This window comes from Trachinotus anak, unplaced genomic scaffold (assembly GCF_046630095.1).
Source record: "Trachinotus anak isolate AG129_WGS33_773 ecotype Australia unplaced genomic scaffold, CSIRO_AGI_Tana_v1 ptg000025l, whole genome shotgun sequence".
In the NCBI taxonomy this organism is placed as follows: Eukaryota; Metazoa; Chordata; class Actinopteri; order Carangiformes; family Carangidae; genus Trachinotus; species Trachinotus anak.
This window is the reverse complement of record NW_027273876.1, coordinates 445001-464892: the sequence shown is the minus strand read 5'-3', so window position 1 is coordinate 464892 and position 19892 is coordinate 445001. Positions and strand designations below refer to the sequence as shown.

Below are 19892 nucleotides of genomic sequence, written 5' to 3'. Positions count from 1 at the left end.
CTTCTGATCCGTCTCACAGGTTGTTTAGGGGCAACACACAACAGTGGTGTCCTAGTTCCCAGGGTTCATGTCTGAAGTGATGGTTCACACATGTGTCATATGTCATGTGCTGTATAGACTGTAAATCCTTGTGCTGTGAGACTTTGGACAGTGTGAATAAAATAGACTTTATTTCCCTAATTATTGTTTTCACATTAGAAAAGACTGCAGGCTGATGCTCACCTGACTTCTGACTGACCTCACACACAATAAAACTAGCTTTACCATCCCCATGGGGACTTCTCTGTTGACAATACTCCTTCCCTTAACAGTAGTGACAACCTAATTCTTTTTTTTTAAATTATTTTTATTTTTGGGGGGCTTTTTAGGCCTTTATTGGTATAGTGAGAGAGAGAGACAGGAAAATTGGGGAGAGAGAGGGAGGATGATATGCAGCAAAGGGCCGCAGGTTGTACTCGAACACTGCAGTCAGGGCCTGATGACAACCTTCTTCTAACCTCAACACTAAAACCAAGTCTCAAAGTGAACATTCAGAGTTGAGAGGTCAGTCCCCACAATGTACGTAAACCAGATTCAGACATACACTCCAGGACACATATTTCCACGTGTTCAGGGAGGAGTTTTATCATGTGAAGCAGCAGCTGCTCAGTAATTTATTGATCTTTGGAACATAAATACCACTGAAGGACATCAGGAAGTCCAGACTGACCCACATCAGAATTTTCATCAGACCACTTCAGCTCAACTCTGACGATGAAGGTGAGTTTCTAACTGAACTAATATAACTAATATAGTAAGAGTCTGTGGTGACAGGAGTTTTTTTCTTTTCTCTGGGTCCTGATTCAGCACCTGTCACTATATTTAGAGCTTCAGCTAAAATGTTCTTTAACTGTGGCTGTTCAGAAACTGATCAGTGAACTGTGCTGTGTTACAGACCATCATCAGTAATTTGTCAAACTGTTCAGATGAAAACATGTCGTCTGTTCCAGCTGGTACCAGTCGTCGTCCTCCTCCTGGCTCCAGTGTTGATCAGCTGCTCCTCTCTCACACTCCCACTGGACTGCAGCGACATCTATAATCATAACAACCGCCAACCCAGTGGAGTGTACACCATCTACCCCATCGGACTCAAGTCTGCTGTCCAGGTACGTGTCACCTGTCGGGTTCACAGGTTGAGCTGAAGATGATAGAGATGATGTCTGACAGACACACAGGTTGTACCTGATGCTGCTGATACAACAGATACAGGTAGTCACAGGTGTCGCAGCAGCAACAACAGCAGCACTGGTTGTATCACATGTATTTAATTTGTAAATGGATCAAACATATTAATGAGTGTGTGTGTGTTTGTGTGTAGGTTTACTGTGACATGACCTCAGAAGGAGGACGGTGGACAGTGAGTATTTACCTGAAGTCAGCTTCACATCAACAAGTATTCACATCATTAAAGTACTTCATATAGTTACAGTATCACAGTAGAAGTACTTCATTGTGCAGTAAACTGCCAGTATACCTGATCACCTGATGGTGGTCTGGTGGAACTGAAAACATCTCAGAGACACATGATGAGGGGCCCGAATAATGGCTTTTATTTTGAAAGGGGTTGAAAGGAGACAAAACCACTGGTTGAATGTTTCCCAGTGTGTCTGGTGTTGTTTTTCTAAAGCTGATCAACTGTTTCTTTTATTTCTAAATGTGACATCTTCATCTGAAGAGCGATTACAAACTACAAAGCTCAAGGGTGCCCCCTAGAATATTCAATGAGCCCCCTCAGTACACTTCACCTAGATGTATGAAAATGGGTGGGGCTGTGTATTATATTGAGATCTACAAAAAAGCCTCTTGGAGTCACACCCTAAAACCAACCTGAAATCCCCCATTCTCAATTTTGTTTGCAATTTTGGTGCTTTTTTTTTGCCATTTACAGGAGTCATACTTTAACAAATTCCTCTTAGAGATTTAATTACATCAACTCCCAATTTGTTGAGTACAATCTTAAGACATTTGTGATGCTAAATTACAAAGCTTTTTTGTTTCATTAAATGTCATGTCCATGGCGTCTATGAAAGAGGAAGTTGTTGTCACTCAAGTATCAATCTTCACAGGTTTGATAAGAGTCCCTGTCTGAAGACTTGTACATGTTAATATTAAGTTATGCTTGTAGTGTCACCACCTGGCAACAGGAAGTCTGCCTGATGTGACAATCAGTATATGATTTATTTGATCGTGGTCTAATCTCCACTTGATATAAAGGGCAAAAATGCTGTCTGTTGTGGGGTCTCTGCTTAATAAATGTCATCTTTCTCCAGGTGTTCCAGAGGAGGATGGATGGCACCCTGAACTTCTACAGGCCCTGGGATCAGTACAAGTTGGGCTTCGGTAACGCTGCTGGAGAGTACTGGCTCGGTGAGAGATTAATTATAAAACCATCAAATATTCACATGCAAGAGGCTGATTCCAGCACAGTTTTGCCGTTTGGTTAAAAACACTTAAAATATGAAGGAGTTTTCAAAACTGTTGTCAACTTTCTCTCAAACAGCTGAGCCATCAATCACCTAATCATTTCAGCTCCAGAGACCCCTGCTGTGGGGGTTCACAAACCACACTGTGATGCCTCTAGTGAGAACCCCCTCTTTACAGGTGATGAGGTGTTGACTGGCCACCTCAAACTGTCAGTGATATGAAGGCCCAGGGGTTTTCATCTGGGGGCTGTGTTTGAGACAACACTGTTTTCCTCTCCTTTAGTCTTACATGTAAAGTGAAAGAGTCTGAGGCTGAGACAATATCCCTGTTGTGCTCTTTGTCAGCTCAGCTGATAACCTGTTTACCTTTACCACCTGAGGTCTGTCCGTCAGGAACTCTAAGATCCATTTGCAGGTGGAGTGAGGGAGTCTGAGGTTTGCTAGAAGACGGGACAGTGTTGAAGGCTGAGCTGTAGTCCAAAAATAGCCCGTGTGGGTAAGAGTTGGGTTTATCCAGCTGTTCCAGAGAGCAGCCACAGCGTCCTCCACCCACCTGTTAGCTCAACAGGCAAACTGAAGAGGATCTTTAGTCGCAGGGATGGTTTTTTCTAGACATGTCATGGTGACTGATGTGACTGCTACCAGACAAAAGTCATTCATAATGAAGGTCTGCAGCTTTTTTGGGATCAGCACTGGGCTGAGCATTTGAAGTAGCGGGGGATAACAGGTTGGGCCAGCGAGGTGTTGAAGATGTTTCTGTACGTTCCTGCAGGTTCAGCAGCACAGGACCTGCTGATGACCTGCTGAAGACCTAAGAATCTGTGCACGTGACACGTAGAGGACACATGGTAGCTTTAACAGGGTTCTGGTGTGGGTTTGTCAGAAAGAGCGGAGGAGGGGTTAAGTCTGGAGCATACTTTCTGAGCTGCTGAACATGAACCTGTTTCCCGCATAGTTAGTGACAGCCTGAATGCCCGCCACACACCGGGTGTCGTCCTGCTGTGCATGCTTTGTTTTGCCGCTCTGATGGATTTCAACAGTGCTGAACAGGCCAGTTATTACCGTTGGTCATCCCCAGACTAGGAGGTGATGGTTTTTATTTCAGGTATCCCGGATGAACTGTAGCTTCTGACACTGTCTGTATATTCACAGATGTTGTGTCTGGCTTCTCTGAACAAACCCATATCAGTCCTGTGATTCAGCTGGTTTATCTGACCATTTCTGCACTGTCCTCATAGTAACTGGTGGTTTCCAGTTCCCTGATATAGGAAGCCTGTTACAACACAGCTTTATGGTCAGATTTACCAAAATGTGGCTCGAGGACTTCTTTTTCATACTTACTGAACAGATCCCCCAGCACTTCTTCTTCCTCAGCAGAGGGACATTAACAACAGTATGATGCTCTGTAATTCCCTTGGTGAGTAGAACAACCTGCTGTGTATGTTTGTGTTCAGGTCTTGAGACTCTATTCCACCTGACTCTGAGGAAAAAGTACGAGCTGCTGGTCGACATGGAGGACTTCAGCAAAAACAAAAAGGTCGCTCGTTACTCCTCATTCTCCATCGAACCAGAGTCCCTCGGATACAAACTGCATGTGTCTGGATTCACTGATGGAGGAGCAGGTGAGTCAGTACATCTTTACTTTATAGCATTGTGCTGCAGGTGATGCTCTGTTCAGGACTCATGCAGCGAGTCTGTGGGATATAAACCCTGAAACCAATCAAAACTAGAACACCAGCATCTCAAATCAAAACAAAAGCTGTGTTGTGTTGTGTTCAGTTAAACCAGATAATGAAAAGACATCCTGCGTCTGCTGAATCTCTTCGTAGTCTAAGTCCCTGGTCTTTCTGAGTGCCCTTTTAGTTTGCACTGTATGAACCCAGTCCACTGGGAACACAACTGATCCCCAGTCTGCACCTGATTAGTCCAAGTGTTGACAATATTCACCTGTGTTTCTGCAGGAGACGCCCTGACTTATCACAACGGACAGAATTTCACCACCTTCGACAAAGACCTGGACTCTTCAGAGAAACACTGTGCCAGAGTCCACATGGGGGCCTTCTGGCACAACGACTGTCAACTGGCAAATCCCAACGGTGTTTATCAATGGGGGCATGAGGGCTATAAACCTTTTATTGGAGTGGTGTGGGAGCCTTGGAGGGGTAAATACTACTCTCTGAAGGCCATCAGCATGAAGATCCGTCCTGTGCAGTAGATCTCCAGGACCAGATACAGCAGAAGATCGCATGTTGGTTTCTTCTTCTCTTTCCTCTCATCTGTCCTCTAATCTCTCACGAGCTGTAGAATCAGACAGACACAGACTCTGATCAGATGATAACAGCTGCTTTAACTTCCAGCTGAAAGGAATCAATGGTCCACATCAACATCTCCATCTGAGATGAAGTCAGAGTGAGACTGTGAGCAGCTGTAGAGAAGTGACTGGAGCGGTGATGTGAATCATTATCTGCTGTGCGGTGACAATAAAAGAGAAGCAGAAAGCTGACGTGTCCTGGTGTTGATTCACACAATTTATCCAAACTATGATTTAGTTTTGCAGCAGGCTGCTGTCAACCAGGTTCTCAGTGTTTCTCCTCCTGGTTGTTCATTTAGGAACCAGTCAGTGTTTTACTGGGACCTGGTTCATACATTGACAACACGCTGTAAACCACAGGCTGGATTATAAAGTGTTTCTGAAAATAAAGATATTAAAAAACGAGTGAAATGTTGACTTTAGAGCGCGTTAATTAATCTTTTATTTTGAAAGGAAAGGCAGGGATGATTTTTTTGTCTCGGCTTTTATTTTGCTCCCATTGAACGGAAGCTGTCTCCGGTTTCACCGCGGTGTCGTGCTCAGACCCATGGATGTATTATAAGACCTTATTTATTATTATTATTATAAGACCTTAGTTCTTATAATACATCCATGCTCAGACCTTTCACGACTCTTTTTAAAACTCCGGGAATCTCATTGGTCGGCCATTGAAGGGCGGGACCACAGGGGGTCGAAGGTCATCTGAACCCGGAACATCAACAAAGCAAACAAAGGCGGCGGAGTGAAGTCCGTTACATTTTCCTCCGGTTCCCACCGACATGTTCTCCGTTTTACTGCCCACAAACGGTTTGCTGATGGCGGCTCTCAGCCTGCTCCTGGCCCGCTTGTCCAGCTCCTCTCTGTCGGTCCCGGACATCCCGCACATTGCCGCTTATTTCGGGACCAAGACCCGGTACGAGGAGGTGAACCCGCAGCTGCTGCGGGACCTTTCCTCCGTCAACGCGTCCGTCCTAAAACCTCCGCCCAACGAGCGCTGCTCCCCGGTCCACCTGACCGCCGTCATCAGGCACGGCAGCCGGTACCCGACCGTCAAGAACATCCGCAGGATCCAGAAACTGAGCGAGCTGGTCCGGAGGGAAGCTGCCAGAGGCTCGGCGGGCTCCGAGGCCGCGGAGGACTTGCTGCAGGAGATCCAGAGCCGCTGGGAGATGTGGTACACCGAGGACATGGACGGTGAGAAACTGCTTGAATATAATAAATCAAGTAGTTGTGAAATCACTGCAATGTGTCTGAAAAGATTTCAGCTAGATTATGGAAATATTTCTGTAAATTTCTATAATAACATTCCTGTGATATTAATATATAATTAATATTTCTGAAAACAAAGCTTCTTACATAGTATGATAATATTCCTGTTACACTGTGAAGACGTTACTGAAAATATTCTTGTGACTTTACTGCCATATTTCTGAAAAAAAAAAGTAAACTTTTTATTTATGCATCATCACATTTTTGAGAACAGTCAAAAGAACATGAGGTCTCACATTATGTGAAGTAAACAGCATCATACAGGGGTATAGTAGGTACACAGTGTCATGTGAAGATTTCATCCATAATACACAATGTAAATGGGAAAGAAAATGGCTTAAAGGAGAATAAATAATATAAGGGCTAAAGAGGGGCAGACAAATCCCTCACCCTCACCTTGGACTCCAAAGTAACAGACCCATCTACTCCAATATTTTCCCCCTTTGTCTTTCTCTAGGCGAAGGATATAAGTCATTTTTTCCATGGAATGTATATGACAATATGAATTCCTATGAAAAGATCCAGAGTAGGGGGACCGCTCTGAAGCCAGCATTTGGTAATTGCTTTCTTGCATGCCACCAAAAAGATTTTAAAGAGGTAGATGTTCCTTTACGTAAGCTGATGAGGAGGAAAATATCTACAAAAATATTCCAGTTACACATCGCCAAAATTTCCTGGAAATAATTCTGTACAACGTAAAATTAAATAAAATTAAAAAAAAAAAAAATTCTGATGGAATATTCCTGGAAAGAGTTCTTTGAAATTAATGGGATATTCTTTTAAAACTCCTGATTTAAAAATGATATATTATTGTCACATTAAATATATTAACTGTATTTGTCCTCCTCATCCTCAGGTCAGCTGGTGATGAAGGGCAGGGATGACCTCCGCCACCTGGCGAGGCGACTGGCCGGCTTGTTTCCGTCCCTGCTGTCGGAGGAGAACATGAGGAGGCTCAGCTTCCGGACCAGCTCGAAGCATCGCTGTGTGAGCAGCGTGGAGGCATTTCAGGAGGGTCTGCAGCAGCTCTGGGGCCACGACGGTGAGACAGATCATGTAGTGACAGGATCAGGTTGTGTGTGACCCAGCAGCAGTGTGGAGGTGTGGTTCACCTGCACTGTTCATGCTGCTGTTATTGTATCATCACCTGAAACCCAGAGCCACAGTCGTGCGACCACTCACAGGTGGCGTCAGAGTCCGGGATCATCAGACAGTCGGTGGCCTGAGTGTCAGATCTGGACCAGGGACTGATAAAAGACGTCCTCCTGGTCCGATGAGTCCTGTTTTCTTTTACATAATGTACACAGAGGTATGGACATTTTCCCTGTTTACCTGTGGAAGTGAAGGGACCAGGATGCATTGTGGGAAGAAGACCAGCTGGTGGAGGCACGTGATGCTGGAAAACTCTGGTCAGGCATTCATGTGGACGCCACCTACCTGAACACAGACCAGGTTCCTGGCAGTGGGCGTCTGATTGGTCAGAGTGACTGTCTCCGATGGTTTGTGTCCTTCAGTCTGTCTTTGTCGGACACGACGTGAACAGAACCTCTTTGGGTTCTGGACATTTAGAGACGTCATCTGGAGCCTTGAGAAGTTTAACAAGACTTTCACTTCTTCCTGACATTTCATTGACAAAATAATCGATTGATCAAAAAAAAGAAATCAACTGATTAATTGATAATGAACATAATCATGACTATCCACTGACCCCCCCTCCCCCGTTCACTGGCATTATGGGAAATGTAGTTAAACTCCTCACACCAGTAGAGGTTCATGAACACATTTGATGTCTCTCTGCAGAGGTCGAGTACAGCCATGAGGTGGACGACGAACTGATGCGTTTCTTTGAGCGTTGCCGTGGTTACGTGGAGGGCGTGGAGAACAACCGCACGGCGCTGCTGGAGGTGGAGAAGTTCAAACACGGGGAAGAGATGGAGGGGGTGAGGAGGAGGATGGCCGAGAGACTGGGCCTTCCTCACCACCACCTCACACCGGGTCAGACACACACACACACACACACACACACACACACACACACACACAGCCCAGTGTCCTCACAAAGCAGGAAAGTCCTCACTGTGGTTTCAAACGGAATTTGGTCCTCACAATGATAGCTATACAAGCCTGATTTGCTGTCTTCTGTCTGTTAGATAAAAACTGCAGGGGAAATGTCAGCTATGACTGACTATGAAGGTGCATTTCAGCAAGCTCCAATCAGAGCTGTTAATGTGTACCATGTAAAGTAAAATACCTATAGAAAATATTCTGTTCAATAATATGAAGCAAACCAAACGCTGATAAAGTTTTTGGACTGATGGAAACAGAAATATCAGGACTTTCTCCTTTTTCAGGTTTGTTCTACAAATTGTGCGACAGTTTCCTTGTTGTCAACATCAGACTCAAAATATTATGACTGCATTTATACACTTTGAGCTTTTCCTTGAAATTAGTTTTCTCTCAAAACTTTGACGTCTTTCTCAAAATATTGTGGCTGTTTTAGGAGGCTGTTGTTCTTCCTGACATTGGCCATAATACTTGATAATAATGTTTTTATAATAACTCTTAATATTAATGCTTTATAATAAAATTTATCATAATACTTTATTAAGGTTCATGCATATTATGAAAGTATTTACAAGCCTCCAGAATAAAAATGCAGGATGTCATATTTTAAATGCAGAAGAACTGTGTTGGTGTTAAACTTGTCAGTTGTGAGAAGGAGCTGATGAAGTTTGTCCCTCTGTGTCTCCTGTAGATCTGGTGGAAGCAGCGTTCTTCTTGTGTTCCTACGAGCTCTCCATCAAGTCTCTTCACTCTCCGTGGTGTTTCCTGTTTGACGAGAACGACGCCAAGGTACAAACACGCACAGCTCTTTGGAACAGAGACTGAACCTGCAGCAGTTCTGTTTCCTGACGAGCTGCTGTTACCGTCTGATATATTTACAACCCGACATAAGCTGACCCACCATCGTCTGCTCATTGTTGACCACTGGGCCACAGGCGGCAATGTTTCCTGTCAGTCCCTCGTCAGTGTGGTTGGTTTAATGGCAAAAAGAAAAAAAAACAAAAGACCTCAAACAGAACTGAATAATTAAAAGAATCATCCATCGCTGCTCCTCCACTGATTCAAAATCAACATCACACATTTGATCCATTATTGATAGAAATATTGATCAGGAGCTCTGGATGTGGAGGTTTAGTCAGGTACAGTGGGAACAGTAGAGTGTTGCCATGGTTTCATCACAGCTGATGTTTGTTTTACCTGCTGCAGGTGTTGGAGTACAAGTCGGACCTGAAGCAGTACTGGAAGCGCTCTCATGGTCATGTGATCAGCAGTCTGTCCAGCTGTCCTCTTTTCCATCACGTCTTCAGGACGCTGGACAAAGCCGGACGTCCCCGCAGGTCTGAGACGTGGACTCGGACTTGTTGGTGTGATCCAGATGTTCTGTCTCCTCGCAGGTTTAAAGCAGCTCTGTGATGTGTGTCTGTCAGGTCCACCGAGGCGTCACCTGAGCCCGCCTCCATCCTGGTGGGTCACGCTGAGACGCTCCTCCCCCTCCTCTCCCTGCTGGGACTCTACAAGGACCAGACTCCGCCCACTGCCAATAACTACCATTCACAGCACGGTATGAAGCCCGGCCCAGTCCTCAGACCCACCCAGGTACCGCTGCAGACACTCAGTCCAGTGACAGCTTCTCTCTCCTGTTGTGTTTTTACAGGTAGGCGTTTCCGGACCAGCCGGATCGTCCCGTACGCCGCCAACCTGCTCTTTGTCCTGTACGACTGCCAGCGAGGCCCCCGCCTGCAGCTGCTCATCAATGAGTCTCCAGCTCGATTCCCGGGGCTGGAGGAAGAGGATGCCCCACTGTACCGGGACGTGCGGGCCACGTACCGCAACCTGCTGGATGGCTGCGACTTCCACAGGGAGTGTGAAGGCCGGACCGGGGGCCGAGGGCCCAACACTGAACTCTGAGAGGAGACTCTGATCCAGTGAAGAAGTAAGAGCACAGAACTCAGTCCAGAACCTGAATCCTCCTCCACCACTCTGAAATCAGTTTGTTTTTAGACTTTAGAAATGTGACCTGACCCCACCCCCAAACACCAGTTGTCCAGTCACAGCTCAGTAACAGCAGCGTTCACAGGGCTGATGTTTGTGTGTCAGTTTAAAACCGGTTGAACCAAACTAACGAGTTGTTCAGGTGGTCAGTCACAACTAATCATTAACTAACTCAAACTGAACTGACTGACGAAGCTGCTGGGAAATGCTACACCAGTGACATCAGATTTTAGCTTAGCTTAGCTTATCTTAGCTGTGACACCATAACTTTAATGTGATTAAAATCATCTGGATGATAGTAGTACTAATACTACTACTACTACTACTACTACTAATAATAATAATAATAATAATAATAATAATAATAACCCTAATCCATCAGGTCACATCTTGAGGGTTCGAGAGTTCAAGGGTTTAATAATGGACAGAGGTGTTCTTACAGAACGTTATGATATCACAGTGAAGCTGACCTTTGACCTTTAGGATGTCATCACTTCATTTTATCCTCAAATACATTTTATTTAAATCGTGTCATAATTAGTGAATGAATTTGTTCGGTCATAGTGACCTTTGACCACCAAATTCTAATCAGTTCATCCTTGGGTGAAAGTGAATGTTTGTCCCTCCAGGTTACTGAGGTATGAGACGGACGACGTGGACTGTTGCTGGGTGGATATTTTAGTTGTGACACAGTTCAGATGAAATCGTGACAAGGGAAGAAAAGAAAAACGTTTTAACGTAAATCAACCAAACAAAATGTTAAAGGAGCAGGTTCAGATCTGGTGTCTAAGTATGGAAGCCTGAACTGTCCAATATTAAATGAAACAGGTTTTTCTTTCAAAATATATTTTTTTTCATATCTGTTTTCATTTGATCGACATTTTTTCCCACTGACATTAACACTGGTTTGTGTCAGAGTATCTGAAAACAACTCCAATCATTTTACTTTTCATTTGTGCTTAAATAAACCTGCGGTGTCACAGCAGCCGTGGATAAAACAGCCTGACATACATGAGGAGAGGGAAACATCAGCTGTGTGAGGAGCGACGAGGAGGCTGAACCTTCCTCACATCATGTTCTCTATTGTCTCAGCTTTGACTGGATCTTATTACGACCTCCTCTTCTTCTGTGGTGGTTTAATGGCAGCGACTGGAGAGTCTGTTTCCACACAGCAGCAGAGGAGGAAATAACTTCATTCAGGTTTCATTTCAGTTTGTGGAGATTTCTGTGAAAAGTTTCTAAAGTTTTGTGTTTGGTTTTGTTGAACTGACCCTTTAACATAGACTTCTGTAAACCAGAGTCAATAAGGAAATTGTTGAATTTTATTTGTGACACTACAGGTTGATTCAGAATCATGAAGCTTTATGTTTATTTATTCAGATTTTTATGATCATGTGATGTATTTGCTTGATTTTCTACCGATTTTGGTTTGTTGGTTCGGCTCTGAGCAGACTCCTCTACTGAGGGAGGATTTTCACAATAAAAGCTGTGGTTAGTCTGCAGGACATTCTGCAGTGTTTGAAACTGATGAATTATTTCTTCTGTTGTTTTCTAACGTCTTTTTGCCTGAATAAGTTTAAAATGACGACTCGACTTTTTAAGAAAACTGTCCTTTTCTGAGGTTGTTTATATTAAACCTGGGTACTTTTTGTTTTTATTTCCTGTGGAATTATTCTTGAAAGATGGGTGCCAAATGTTTCAAATTAAAAGCTTTAATAAAGGTTTTTCACAATTGAAACAAGCCAGTCTTAATTTTGACTTTATTTATCTGGTAAATTGAACTTTCCAGTAAGTCTCCAAACTGCTTTGAATGTATCTGCATATATTATGATTATACATTATAATTTATACCTTTTATTATTGTAAAAATTGCCTTCTTGTAAAATGACAAGTTTCTTGTAAATTAATTTATTAAATTAAGAATAATTAACATTGGGCGCCTTGGTGGCTCACCTGGTAGAGCGTGTACCAATAAGACTTAATCCTAACCGCAGCAGCCCAGGGTTTGAATCCGACCCTTTGCTGCATGTCATCCTCCCTCTCTCTCTCTCTCTCTCTCTCCGCAGCTTTCCTGTCTCTCTCATTGTTTCTATAAATAAAGGCATAACAAGCCAGAAAGAAAAAAAGAATAATTGACATTAAAAATGGTTTTCCCCGAAAAGCCATGATTTCATTCATCATATCACTTTTTGCTCTTTAATTGCACAGACTTTTTTTTAAATGTAAAATTACATTATTTAATATCATTACCAATTGTCTCAGATAATGACCCAATTCTCAAAATCTTGGATTTCTCATTTTAATTAAATACAGAACATGAAACTGAAATGATCAGTTATTTATATGTTTTTAATAGTTTAATTTTTAATAGTTTCATTCTTTTCTGTTATTTTTATCTCACAGACATGTTTCACTCTGTGAACTTTTATGACACTGTAGTTTATTACATCATAACAGGCAACAGCTACACTGTACAAAAAAATTATCTGTTCTCAAACTTATTCTTCCCAGGGTTTTATTTACATTTACATTTGATGCTATGATTTACAGATGAAACAATTAATGGAATAACTGATTAACTAGAAAATTAAAGATCTTTGATTTCAGTTTGTTAAATGTGAATATTTTTTTCTGTTTTATATGATTGGAAACTGAGTATCTTTGGGTTTTCAACTGTTGGTCCAACAAAACACGTCTGAAAACGTCACCTTGGACTTCAGAAAATTTTATAAACCAAACTATTAATTGATTAAGGAAATAATCTTCAGTTGCAGCTCTACTGTGGTTTCTATTTTCTGCATCATAAAAAAATAGAGACCACAGCTGAGTTCTTTCCACTCGACATTCAAACATCAGAATGACAAAATAAAAACAAAACCAAAAAACAAGTCATAATAAAATTAATAAAGTACACTTCATGGAAAAGATGAAAAAGTCACCTTCACACAGTTTAGATTCTGCTTCTGGTCACATTTGGAGTTTACAATGTAAACATTTCAGAAATGTAACAGATGTGTGAGTCATTTCCTAACAATTTCCTGAAAGAACTCGTTTTGGTTAAAAAGTCTTCAAATGGTAATAACAATTAATTTACCTAAATAAAATGAATAAGAAATAAAATTGAACAAACTATGAGCCAAATTACAGAATTATTTCAAGGAAATACCATAATTTGTTGTGGAGCCATGAACCTAACAAAATTAAGTTTTTTGTTTTTTTTTTTTAAATCAGTTTCAAGGTTTCATTATTCAGTAAATTATAGAAATGTGAATTTGTTCATTTAAATACAATAAATATTCCGTTAAAATTTTCTGTCCATTTTATCAATATTGACAAATTACAAAGTTCTTTCCAGGAAGTTCCAGATGAAATTATTAGGAAATGAAAGACTTGTAACGTAGTTTTCCCTCCTGTCACGTCTTAAACCTGCTGAATAATTTCATGTATGTATATAAAATTACACTGACTGATATGTTGTTCTGCATGTTTTTATCAGATGTTTCCCCTGAAGCTGAAAACCAATCGGCAACACCTCACTGCTGTTCCTCTAACGTCCACCAGCTGCTGCTGTGATCAGTTTTTTTTTTTTTTTTTAGTAGTTCAGCTTTCAGCAGATTCACTGGGCCCCCTCCACATCAGTCTGTGGGAAGGTTTTCACAATAAAAGCCTCATCAGATAGATAAACATTATCTGAGCTAGTTACGGGCTGATCTGTGTGGATAAAATAAATTAAAATTAATTGATTTCTGGATGTTAGAGCAGTTCAGCAGCTGTGGTGCAGACAATTGTTGTGACTATGATACAACTCTGGATAGAGGCATCTCCATAGCAACAGCTTGTCAAGCATCATGGGTGCAGTGGTGTTCAGAGCCTCAGACCAAACTTATGTGTTTTTCTACCTGATGACCAGCCTGAGGGTCTGAGAGGTTTTGTCAAACTAATGTTAAAACACTGGGGAAGAAAAATCAAAGACTGTTCCTGTGTTGATCTGCTTCATTAAAATTCTCAGTATCAGTTTTTACCTTTTCTCTGCTGCACAGATTTAAAACATCAAAATGATGAGACTTAACAAAATGAGTCAGGTGACAGGTCCATTTTTCTTCTTGCTAACAAACCCCGTGCTCAGACTCAATCAGTCCCACACACTCACTACAGCACTAAATGTGGATTAATCCGCCACTAAAAATAGTCCCCAACAAATGAGCTGCAATCAGCTGTTTGATGAAATTTTAAAAAATGAAACTACATATTTGTGAGCTGTTTTTTTTTTTATACATTTGTCTTCAAACACATAATAACACAAATGTACATTAACATCTAGTCCAAACCTTAATCTACAGTAGATATTAAATCCAGCAGGAATAGAGCTAAGATATGTTTAAATGTGGGTTTGGCCTCAGTTCACCTGCTCACAGGTGTATATTAGAAAGGTGGTTTTAAAGATTTACATCTTCAGTAGGAACGAATGGGCACACAGATGAGGGAAGGTGTTGAGAGACGGACTGACACACTGCTGGTTTGAGTCTAAACATGGAATTTGATGACAATAAGAAAAATACAGATAATGACCAACCTTTACTTTGAAATCCACTTCCAGATAAACATTATATACAGTGATTATTAAACGAGATCAGGGTCGGTTGTTCGGACCTCAGTACACCTGATTACAGGTCCAGTCAAACGTTAAACAGGATACATGTGAGCTGGAGGCGGGAAAAACCGACTGATGTAGTGAAGAAGAATCACGACCCGGTCGTCTCATGTGTTTGACTGAATTCCTAAAAGACATTTTACTGATCGACTGTGACTTTATTTACAGTGGAAACAGCAGCGAAGCACAGGAGGAGGCGTTACCATGGAAACTGTAACTCCAGCTTCATGACTGAATCTTTATGATTTTACTTTCAGACACAGAAATTTATGTTGTTTTTATTTTCCGTGTCTGAAAGTCAAGGAGGGTCAGGGTCCAGGTCAGGGTCCAGGTCAGGACTACCCTGACCTGGGCCCTGACCTGGAGGATCGTTGGTGGCATGATCAGCAGATTTAAATAAAAACAACAAAACACAAAAAGCAGTGGCACATTAGAGACAGCAGGTCAGTGTGTACACACTGAGCTGATCAGTGGGTCGGGAATCGAACCTGCGACTGCAGGCTCAGCTGAGGTTGTCATGTGATCGGTGTGTGTGTGTCTGTTCAGTCCAGAGTGGCGTGCAGCAGGGCGCTGTGTCCACCTGCTGATTTCGACTTCTTCATCTTACTGATGGCTTTCTGAAGGTCGGACTGATGGATGGGACGAATGAAGTCCTCAGAGGAACTGAGGGAGAGAGAGAGGGAGGGAGAGAGAGAGAGAGAAGTTCACATGAATTGTCTGGTGGCAGCACTGACACAGACCTGGACGACGTAGATCACAGTAGTTAATGGAGAACACAAACTATCTCTGTACGCTGACGATGTGTTGTTGTATGTGGGAGCCTGGAAAACCCAATGTTCATGTTTCAGGACTTTTCCAGGTTTTCTATGACAGTACTAACCCTGAATAACATAGTTACATAGTTTTGTGTGATGGCGTAGATGTGGTGGCGCCTGGGTGGGGCGCTGCTATTACTGATGGAATAAGATTTTCTCTGAAACCCGTCAAGGTCATGAAGTTGAAACAGTCGACTGTTATAAAAACCAACGGCCTGGAGCAGCATCGTATGTTGTTCATTTATCAGGCTCTGCTGCTCTGTGTTACATTTACACACTGACACCATCAGGTCACATGACACTTTAACTTCAGATGTTGCTCTTGTTCACACTGAACCTCAGATTCTCTGCTGCAGAGAAATGGAACAAGCTCCAAAATCAATGAAGTTACGATCTCTTCTTTCTCTTAACATTTTCAAAGACTGTTTTTTTAATGTGAAAATAATGTGTCTGAATTCTCTGTGTCCATGTTAATGCCTTGTATTAGTGTGTCTGTCTATGTGTAAACTGTATGTGTCTGTTGTGTTACACAGTCCTCTCTTGTAACCGAGATCCTGACCTCCGTCACACCACCTTATCAATAACAATAATTCAACAATCCAGTACCTGTCATTCTGAGTGTGGACGAAGTCTCGCACGCAGAGCAGCGCCGCATCGCGACACATCTCTCTCAGGTCACTTCCTGAGAAACCGTCTGTTTCCTTGGCGATGTCGACGAGGTCAACTGAGGAGTCCACCTGCAGAGACAGAGAGGTGATCAGGTTCCAATGAATCGATCTATCAGCCCGAGCAGGAGTCGACCTTCAGGAGGATCTGAGCGACTCTGGTGCAAACAGAAGCAGTAAAGTTTCCAGGTCAGAGCTGCAGCAGCTCCTGTAACCACTGTGTGAAGACCTGCAGGACCAGGTGTTCTGCTGTAGACCAGGTCTGGACCAGGTCTGGACCAGTATCTGTTGATGTGAACCTTCGGACTAGTTTTATTTTTACAGTTAATCATATTCTACCAGCTCATATGAACGCTGTCTCATGACAACAACAACAATAACAATAATAATAATAGTTATGATTAAAATTATTGTAATAACAATAATAATTATTATTGTTGCTGTTGTTGTCTTTTATTATTATTATTATTATTAGAGAGACAAAGGAACAGCTAACTGATCTAAATACAGTCCAGTTGAGTTGAATCAACTCAGTCACCAGTGTGTAAAAAAGTGTGTCCTCTCTGTCTGAAAACACACACACACACACACACACACACACACACTCTGAGTCATCAGATGAACTGGTTCTGTGTGGTGGACTCACGCTCTCGTTCTCCAGGATCAGTTTGAGGATCTGCTCTCTCTGCTTCACACTCTGCAGAACAAACACACAGTTTTTATTTGTCCCCTGATCCAGATCTGAGTCTGAGACCAAGTTCATGTTTCAATCAGTCGTACAGGCTGGTTGATGTGGAACCTGGTAGGCATCCTCCTCAGGATAGCAGAGTCCAGGTCCTGAGGCCGGTTCGTGGCTCCCATTATGATCACCTGACACAGACAGAGCCTCGGTCAGTATTACAACATACTGCTTCATTAGCTCTCACGGGCAGGTATGTGCACACCTGACAGGTACCTGGCAGTGGTGGTCGGTGTCCAGTCCGTCCCACAGACTCATGAACTGAGCTTTCATCATGGCCGTGGCCTCGTGGTCCGAGCTGGAGCGACTCCTCAGGAACGAGTCTGGAAAACACACACGACAACACACCTGACACCTGCTGGTCAGAGCAGCTACTGACACACACCTGACAGTATTAATATTAATATTTCATTTCTTCATTTATTTGTTTTCAATCATTCAGTTTCATCTTTAATATTTTCACATCCATCATCTGACAGTGATCCTGAGTGTAGCCCCGCCCTCCACAGATCATCACCACTGACAGGTCTGTTTTGTTTGTGTGTGTATGTGTGTGTGTGTGTGTGTGTGAGAGTGTACTTGTATTTGCTACATAGTAAGGGACCAAAAAAAGTATTTTACTAACAGAGTGAGGACATTTTGGGAAAGTGAGGACATTTTGGCCGGTCCTCACTTTTTGAGACACCTTCAAATCACATGTTGAGGGTTAAGACTTGGTTTCAGAGTTATGGTTAGAATTAGGTTTAGGTTAAGGTCAGGGTCAGGGTTAGGGTTAGGCTCTCAGTTGTGATGGTTAAGGTTAGGGTAAGGGGCTAGGGAATGCATTATGTCAATGAGTGTCCTCACAAAGATGGAAGTACAAGTATGTGTGTATGTGTGTGTGTGTGTGTGTGTGTGTATACTGCACCTATTTCGTCGATGAAGATGATTGACGGCTGCAGTTTGACAGCCAATGAGAACACAGCAGCAGCCAGTTTCTGGGACTCTCCGTACCATTTGTCGGTCAACGTGCTCGGCTGCAGGTTGATGAAACGAAACCCCGCCTCCTTTGCCGTTGCCTTGGCGATCAGCGTTTTACCACAGCCAGGGGGCCCATACAGCAACACGCCTGTTACCATGACAACAGTGTTGGTATTTTGGCCAGGACTCAGTACTAAACACTGTCATGTTTCTTTTCTTCCTCTCTTCCTTCTGCCCCTGCTTCCTTCACTTCCTCCTCACCTTCTCTCACTCTATCCATCCTTTCTGCCAACATGCTTTTTTCCTTTCTTCATTCCCTCACTATTTCTCTCCTTAACACCTTTTCACCATTTCTTCCTCTTTTCCTTCAACTCCTCTTTTCCTTTCCTCTATCCTTCCTCCCCTCACTTCTTTCCTTTTTTCGTTCTTCCCTCCTTCCTGACGGACGTTCGTGTCTGTGTGTCTTACCTTTAGGTGGCTGCAGCAGCCTGGACCCCTGGAACAGGTGTCTCTTCTGAACAGGTAAGATCACGGTCTCCTTCAGCTCTGTGATCACCTCGTCCAGACCTGCGATGTCTCTCCAGGTGATCTGCAGCCACAGGTTTATTATTCATTTTCACATTTAACCCTAAAGAAAGTTTAAAGACCCACAACCTGTTACACATGATGCAGGGTTATTGATCAATCAGCTGATTATTTTCTTGATTAACTGGTCAGTGTAGAGTTAGAAAATGTGAGTTATCTTCAAATGTCTCGTTTTGTTCAACAGTTCAGCAGCGTTCATGTTTCTACCACAGAGAGAAAATAAGTCCTGAAACAAGAGAATGACAAATGACTCTTCACTTATTACAGTAGTTGTCCATTAATGATCAGCTGATCAGTAAATCAGCTGATCCTCTTAGCTCTAATATCTAACATCAGAATGATAATAATAATAATAATAATAATAATAATAATAATAATAATAATAGAATAACTGAACTAAATGCGGTGCAGTTTGAGAAGGTTGTTTATCACCGTTTTATAGACCAGACAACTGATCAATCAATCAAGAAAATCATTGGCAGATTAATCGGTGATGAAAATAATCATCAGATCTATTTTCAAATATATTATAAATTTTATGAAACTGAATAAACTTTTCTTGCTCCACTAACTCTTCAAATCTCCACAGGTCTGAACTTCAGGCTCTCACGTTTCCTTTGATTTTTCTGTGTTTGTCGTAAGATTTACAGATGGAGTTTTACATTATGTTTTAGCGTCGGTTATACATTGAACATAACTATATCGATAATTTGAAAATGAGAAAAAGCAGAACATTGTCTCTGGTCTGTCCACACTCTTGTCTGTGAATCACTCTGTAACATAAGTAAGTTACCTGCATGCTGAGCGGGTCGACCAGGTGAGCTGCGATGCTCATCTCATATTCTGACAGCTTCACGTTTTTAACACCGATCTGACGCATCAACTTCTCTGCCTGAAGGAGAAAAGATCAACAAAATGTCTCACTTCAAGGTCATTGAGTGGTTGTTCTATAGCTTTCAAACATGTCAAATGATCTTCATCAGCAGATGGAAATTTTTGACAACTGAGCAAAGCAAAGCAAATCTGCTGCGGAAGATTCTAAGAAATGACGGAAAGTTCCTAGAACAGGTAAAGTTTTGCCCATCTCACCTGTTTCTGAGCCTCCACCTTCTGCTTCCTGGTGGGATCGATGGCGTCCACCATCCACTTGATGGTGAAGTAGGTGACGGCTCCGAATATGGTGAGGCGGAAGAGGAGGCCGATGACCTCGTTCCTGCCCAGAGGACGGGCGATGTTTTCAGCTGGGACCTCCCTCAACACCATCGTCAGAGTCAGAGAGGACAGGAAATACACACAGGGCTGCAGACAACAACACACAACAACACACAACAACCAGTCTTCATAAAGTCACTTTATTATGACTGAAACACAGTCAGAAA

The 19892-nt window shown here is 42.5% G+C and overlaps 3 protein-coding genes and 1 long non-coding RNA gene across 8 annotated transcripts in view; 3 read left to right on the top strand and 1 right to left on the bottom strand.

Annotated features, from left to right (window-relative positions):
* The first annotated feature begins 600 nt into the window (after positions 1-600).
* On the top strand, positions 601-4960 carry LOC139608290 (microfibril-associated glycoprotein 4-like). The gene is made up of 6 exons (XM_071461856.1): positions 601-759; positions 990-1145; positions 1358-1396; positions 2310-2406; positions 3917-4084; positions 4424-4960. The coding sequence occupies exons 1-6, from the start codon at positions 754-756 to the stop codon at positions 4675-4677; spliced, it is 720 nt and encodes a 239-aa protein (XP_071317957.1). The 5' UTR covers positions 601-753; the 3' UTR covers positions 4678-4960.
* A 250-nt stretch (positions 4961-5210) lies between these two features.
* minpp1b (multiple inositol-polyphosphate phosphatase 1b) lies at positions 5211-11755 on the top strand. Of its 4 annotated transcripts, none has more exons than XM_071461843.1 (8): positions 5211-5967; positions 6899-7084; positions 7843-8037; positions 8798-8895; positions 9313-9443; positions 9534-9667; positions 9761-10039; positions 11085-11755. In XM_071461843.1, the coding sequence occupies exons 1-7, from the start codon at positions 5553-5555 to the stop codon at positions 10012-10014; spliced, it is 1413 nt and encodes a 470-aa protein (XP_071317944.1). In that variant the 5' UTR covers positions 5211-5552; the 3' UTR covers positions 10015-10039; positions 11085-11755. The 4 variants fall into 4 exon arrangements, with proteins under 4 accessions (XP_071317944.1, XP_071317941.1, XP_071317942.1 ...); XM_071461840.1 differs by having other exon boundaries at positions 10728-11755; XM_071461841.1 differs by having other exon boundaries at positions 5366-5967; positions 11082-11755.
* A 671-nt stretch (positions 11756-12426) lies between these two features.
* Positions 12427-19892, bottom strand: part of atad1b (ATPase family AAA domain containing 1b) — an 8717-nt gene continuing 1251 nt past the window's right edge. Inside the window, exons 2-10 of the mRNA XM_071461852.1 lie at positions 19603-19812; positions 19307-19405; positions 18397-18517; positions 17876-18076; positions 17185-17291; positions 17010-17099; positions 16876-16926; positions 16171-16301; positions 12427-15412 (exon numbers count right to left, since the gene is read on the bottom strand). Of these exons, the coding sequence (XP_071317953.1) occupies positions 15292-15412; positions 16171-16301; positions 16876-16926; positions 17010-17099; positions 17185-17291; positions 17876-18076; positions 18397-18517; positions 19307-19405; positions 19603-19776 (1095 nt within the window). The 5' untranslated portion in view covers positions 19777-19812 and the 3' untranslated portion in view covers positions 12427-15291. The remainder of the gene's footprint in view (positions 15413-16170; positions 16302-16875; positions 16927-17009; positions 17100-17184; positions 17292-17875; positions 18077-18396; positions 18518-19306; positions 19406-19602; positions 19813-19892) is intronic.
* The window catches only part of LOC139608292 (uncharacterized), a 38157-nt gene continuing 35858 nt past the window's right edge, over positions 17594-19892 (top strand). The window contains exon 1 of one of the 2 annotated variants that reach the window (XR_011685002.1): positions 17594-17824. This is a non-coding gene — a long non-coding RNA (uncharacterized lncRNA). Of the gene's footprint in view, positions 17839-19892 lie in introns of both variants that reach the window. The other variant, XR_011685003.1, reaches the window with a different exon arrangement.

Bases quoted from the DNA above. Each gene is read 5' to 3' on its own strand.
- LOC139608290 (XM_071461856.1), top strand. The intron at 1,397-2,309 runs GTGAGTATTTAC...ATCTTTCTCCAG, and splicing joins CAGAAGGAGGACGGTGGACA to GTGTTCCAGAGGAGGATGGA. The intron at 2,407-3,916 runs GTGAGAGATTAA...GTTTGTGTTCAG, and splicing joins TGCTGGAGAGTACTGGCTCG to GTCTTGAGACTCTATTCCAC.
- minpp1b (XM_071461843.1), top strand. From the start codon at position 5,553: ATGTTCTCCGTTTTACTGCCCACAAACGGTTTGCTGATGGCGGCTCTC. The intron at 8,896-9,312 runs GTACAAACACGC...TACCTGCTGCAG, and splicing joins TTGACGAGAACGACGCCAAG to GTGTTGGAGTACAAGTCGGA. The intron at 9,668-9,760 runs GTATGAAGCCCG...GTGTTTTTACAG, and splicing joins TAACTACCATTCACAGCACG to GTAGGCGTTTCCGGACCAGC.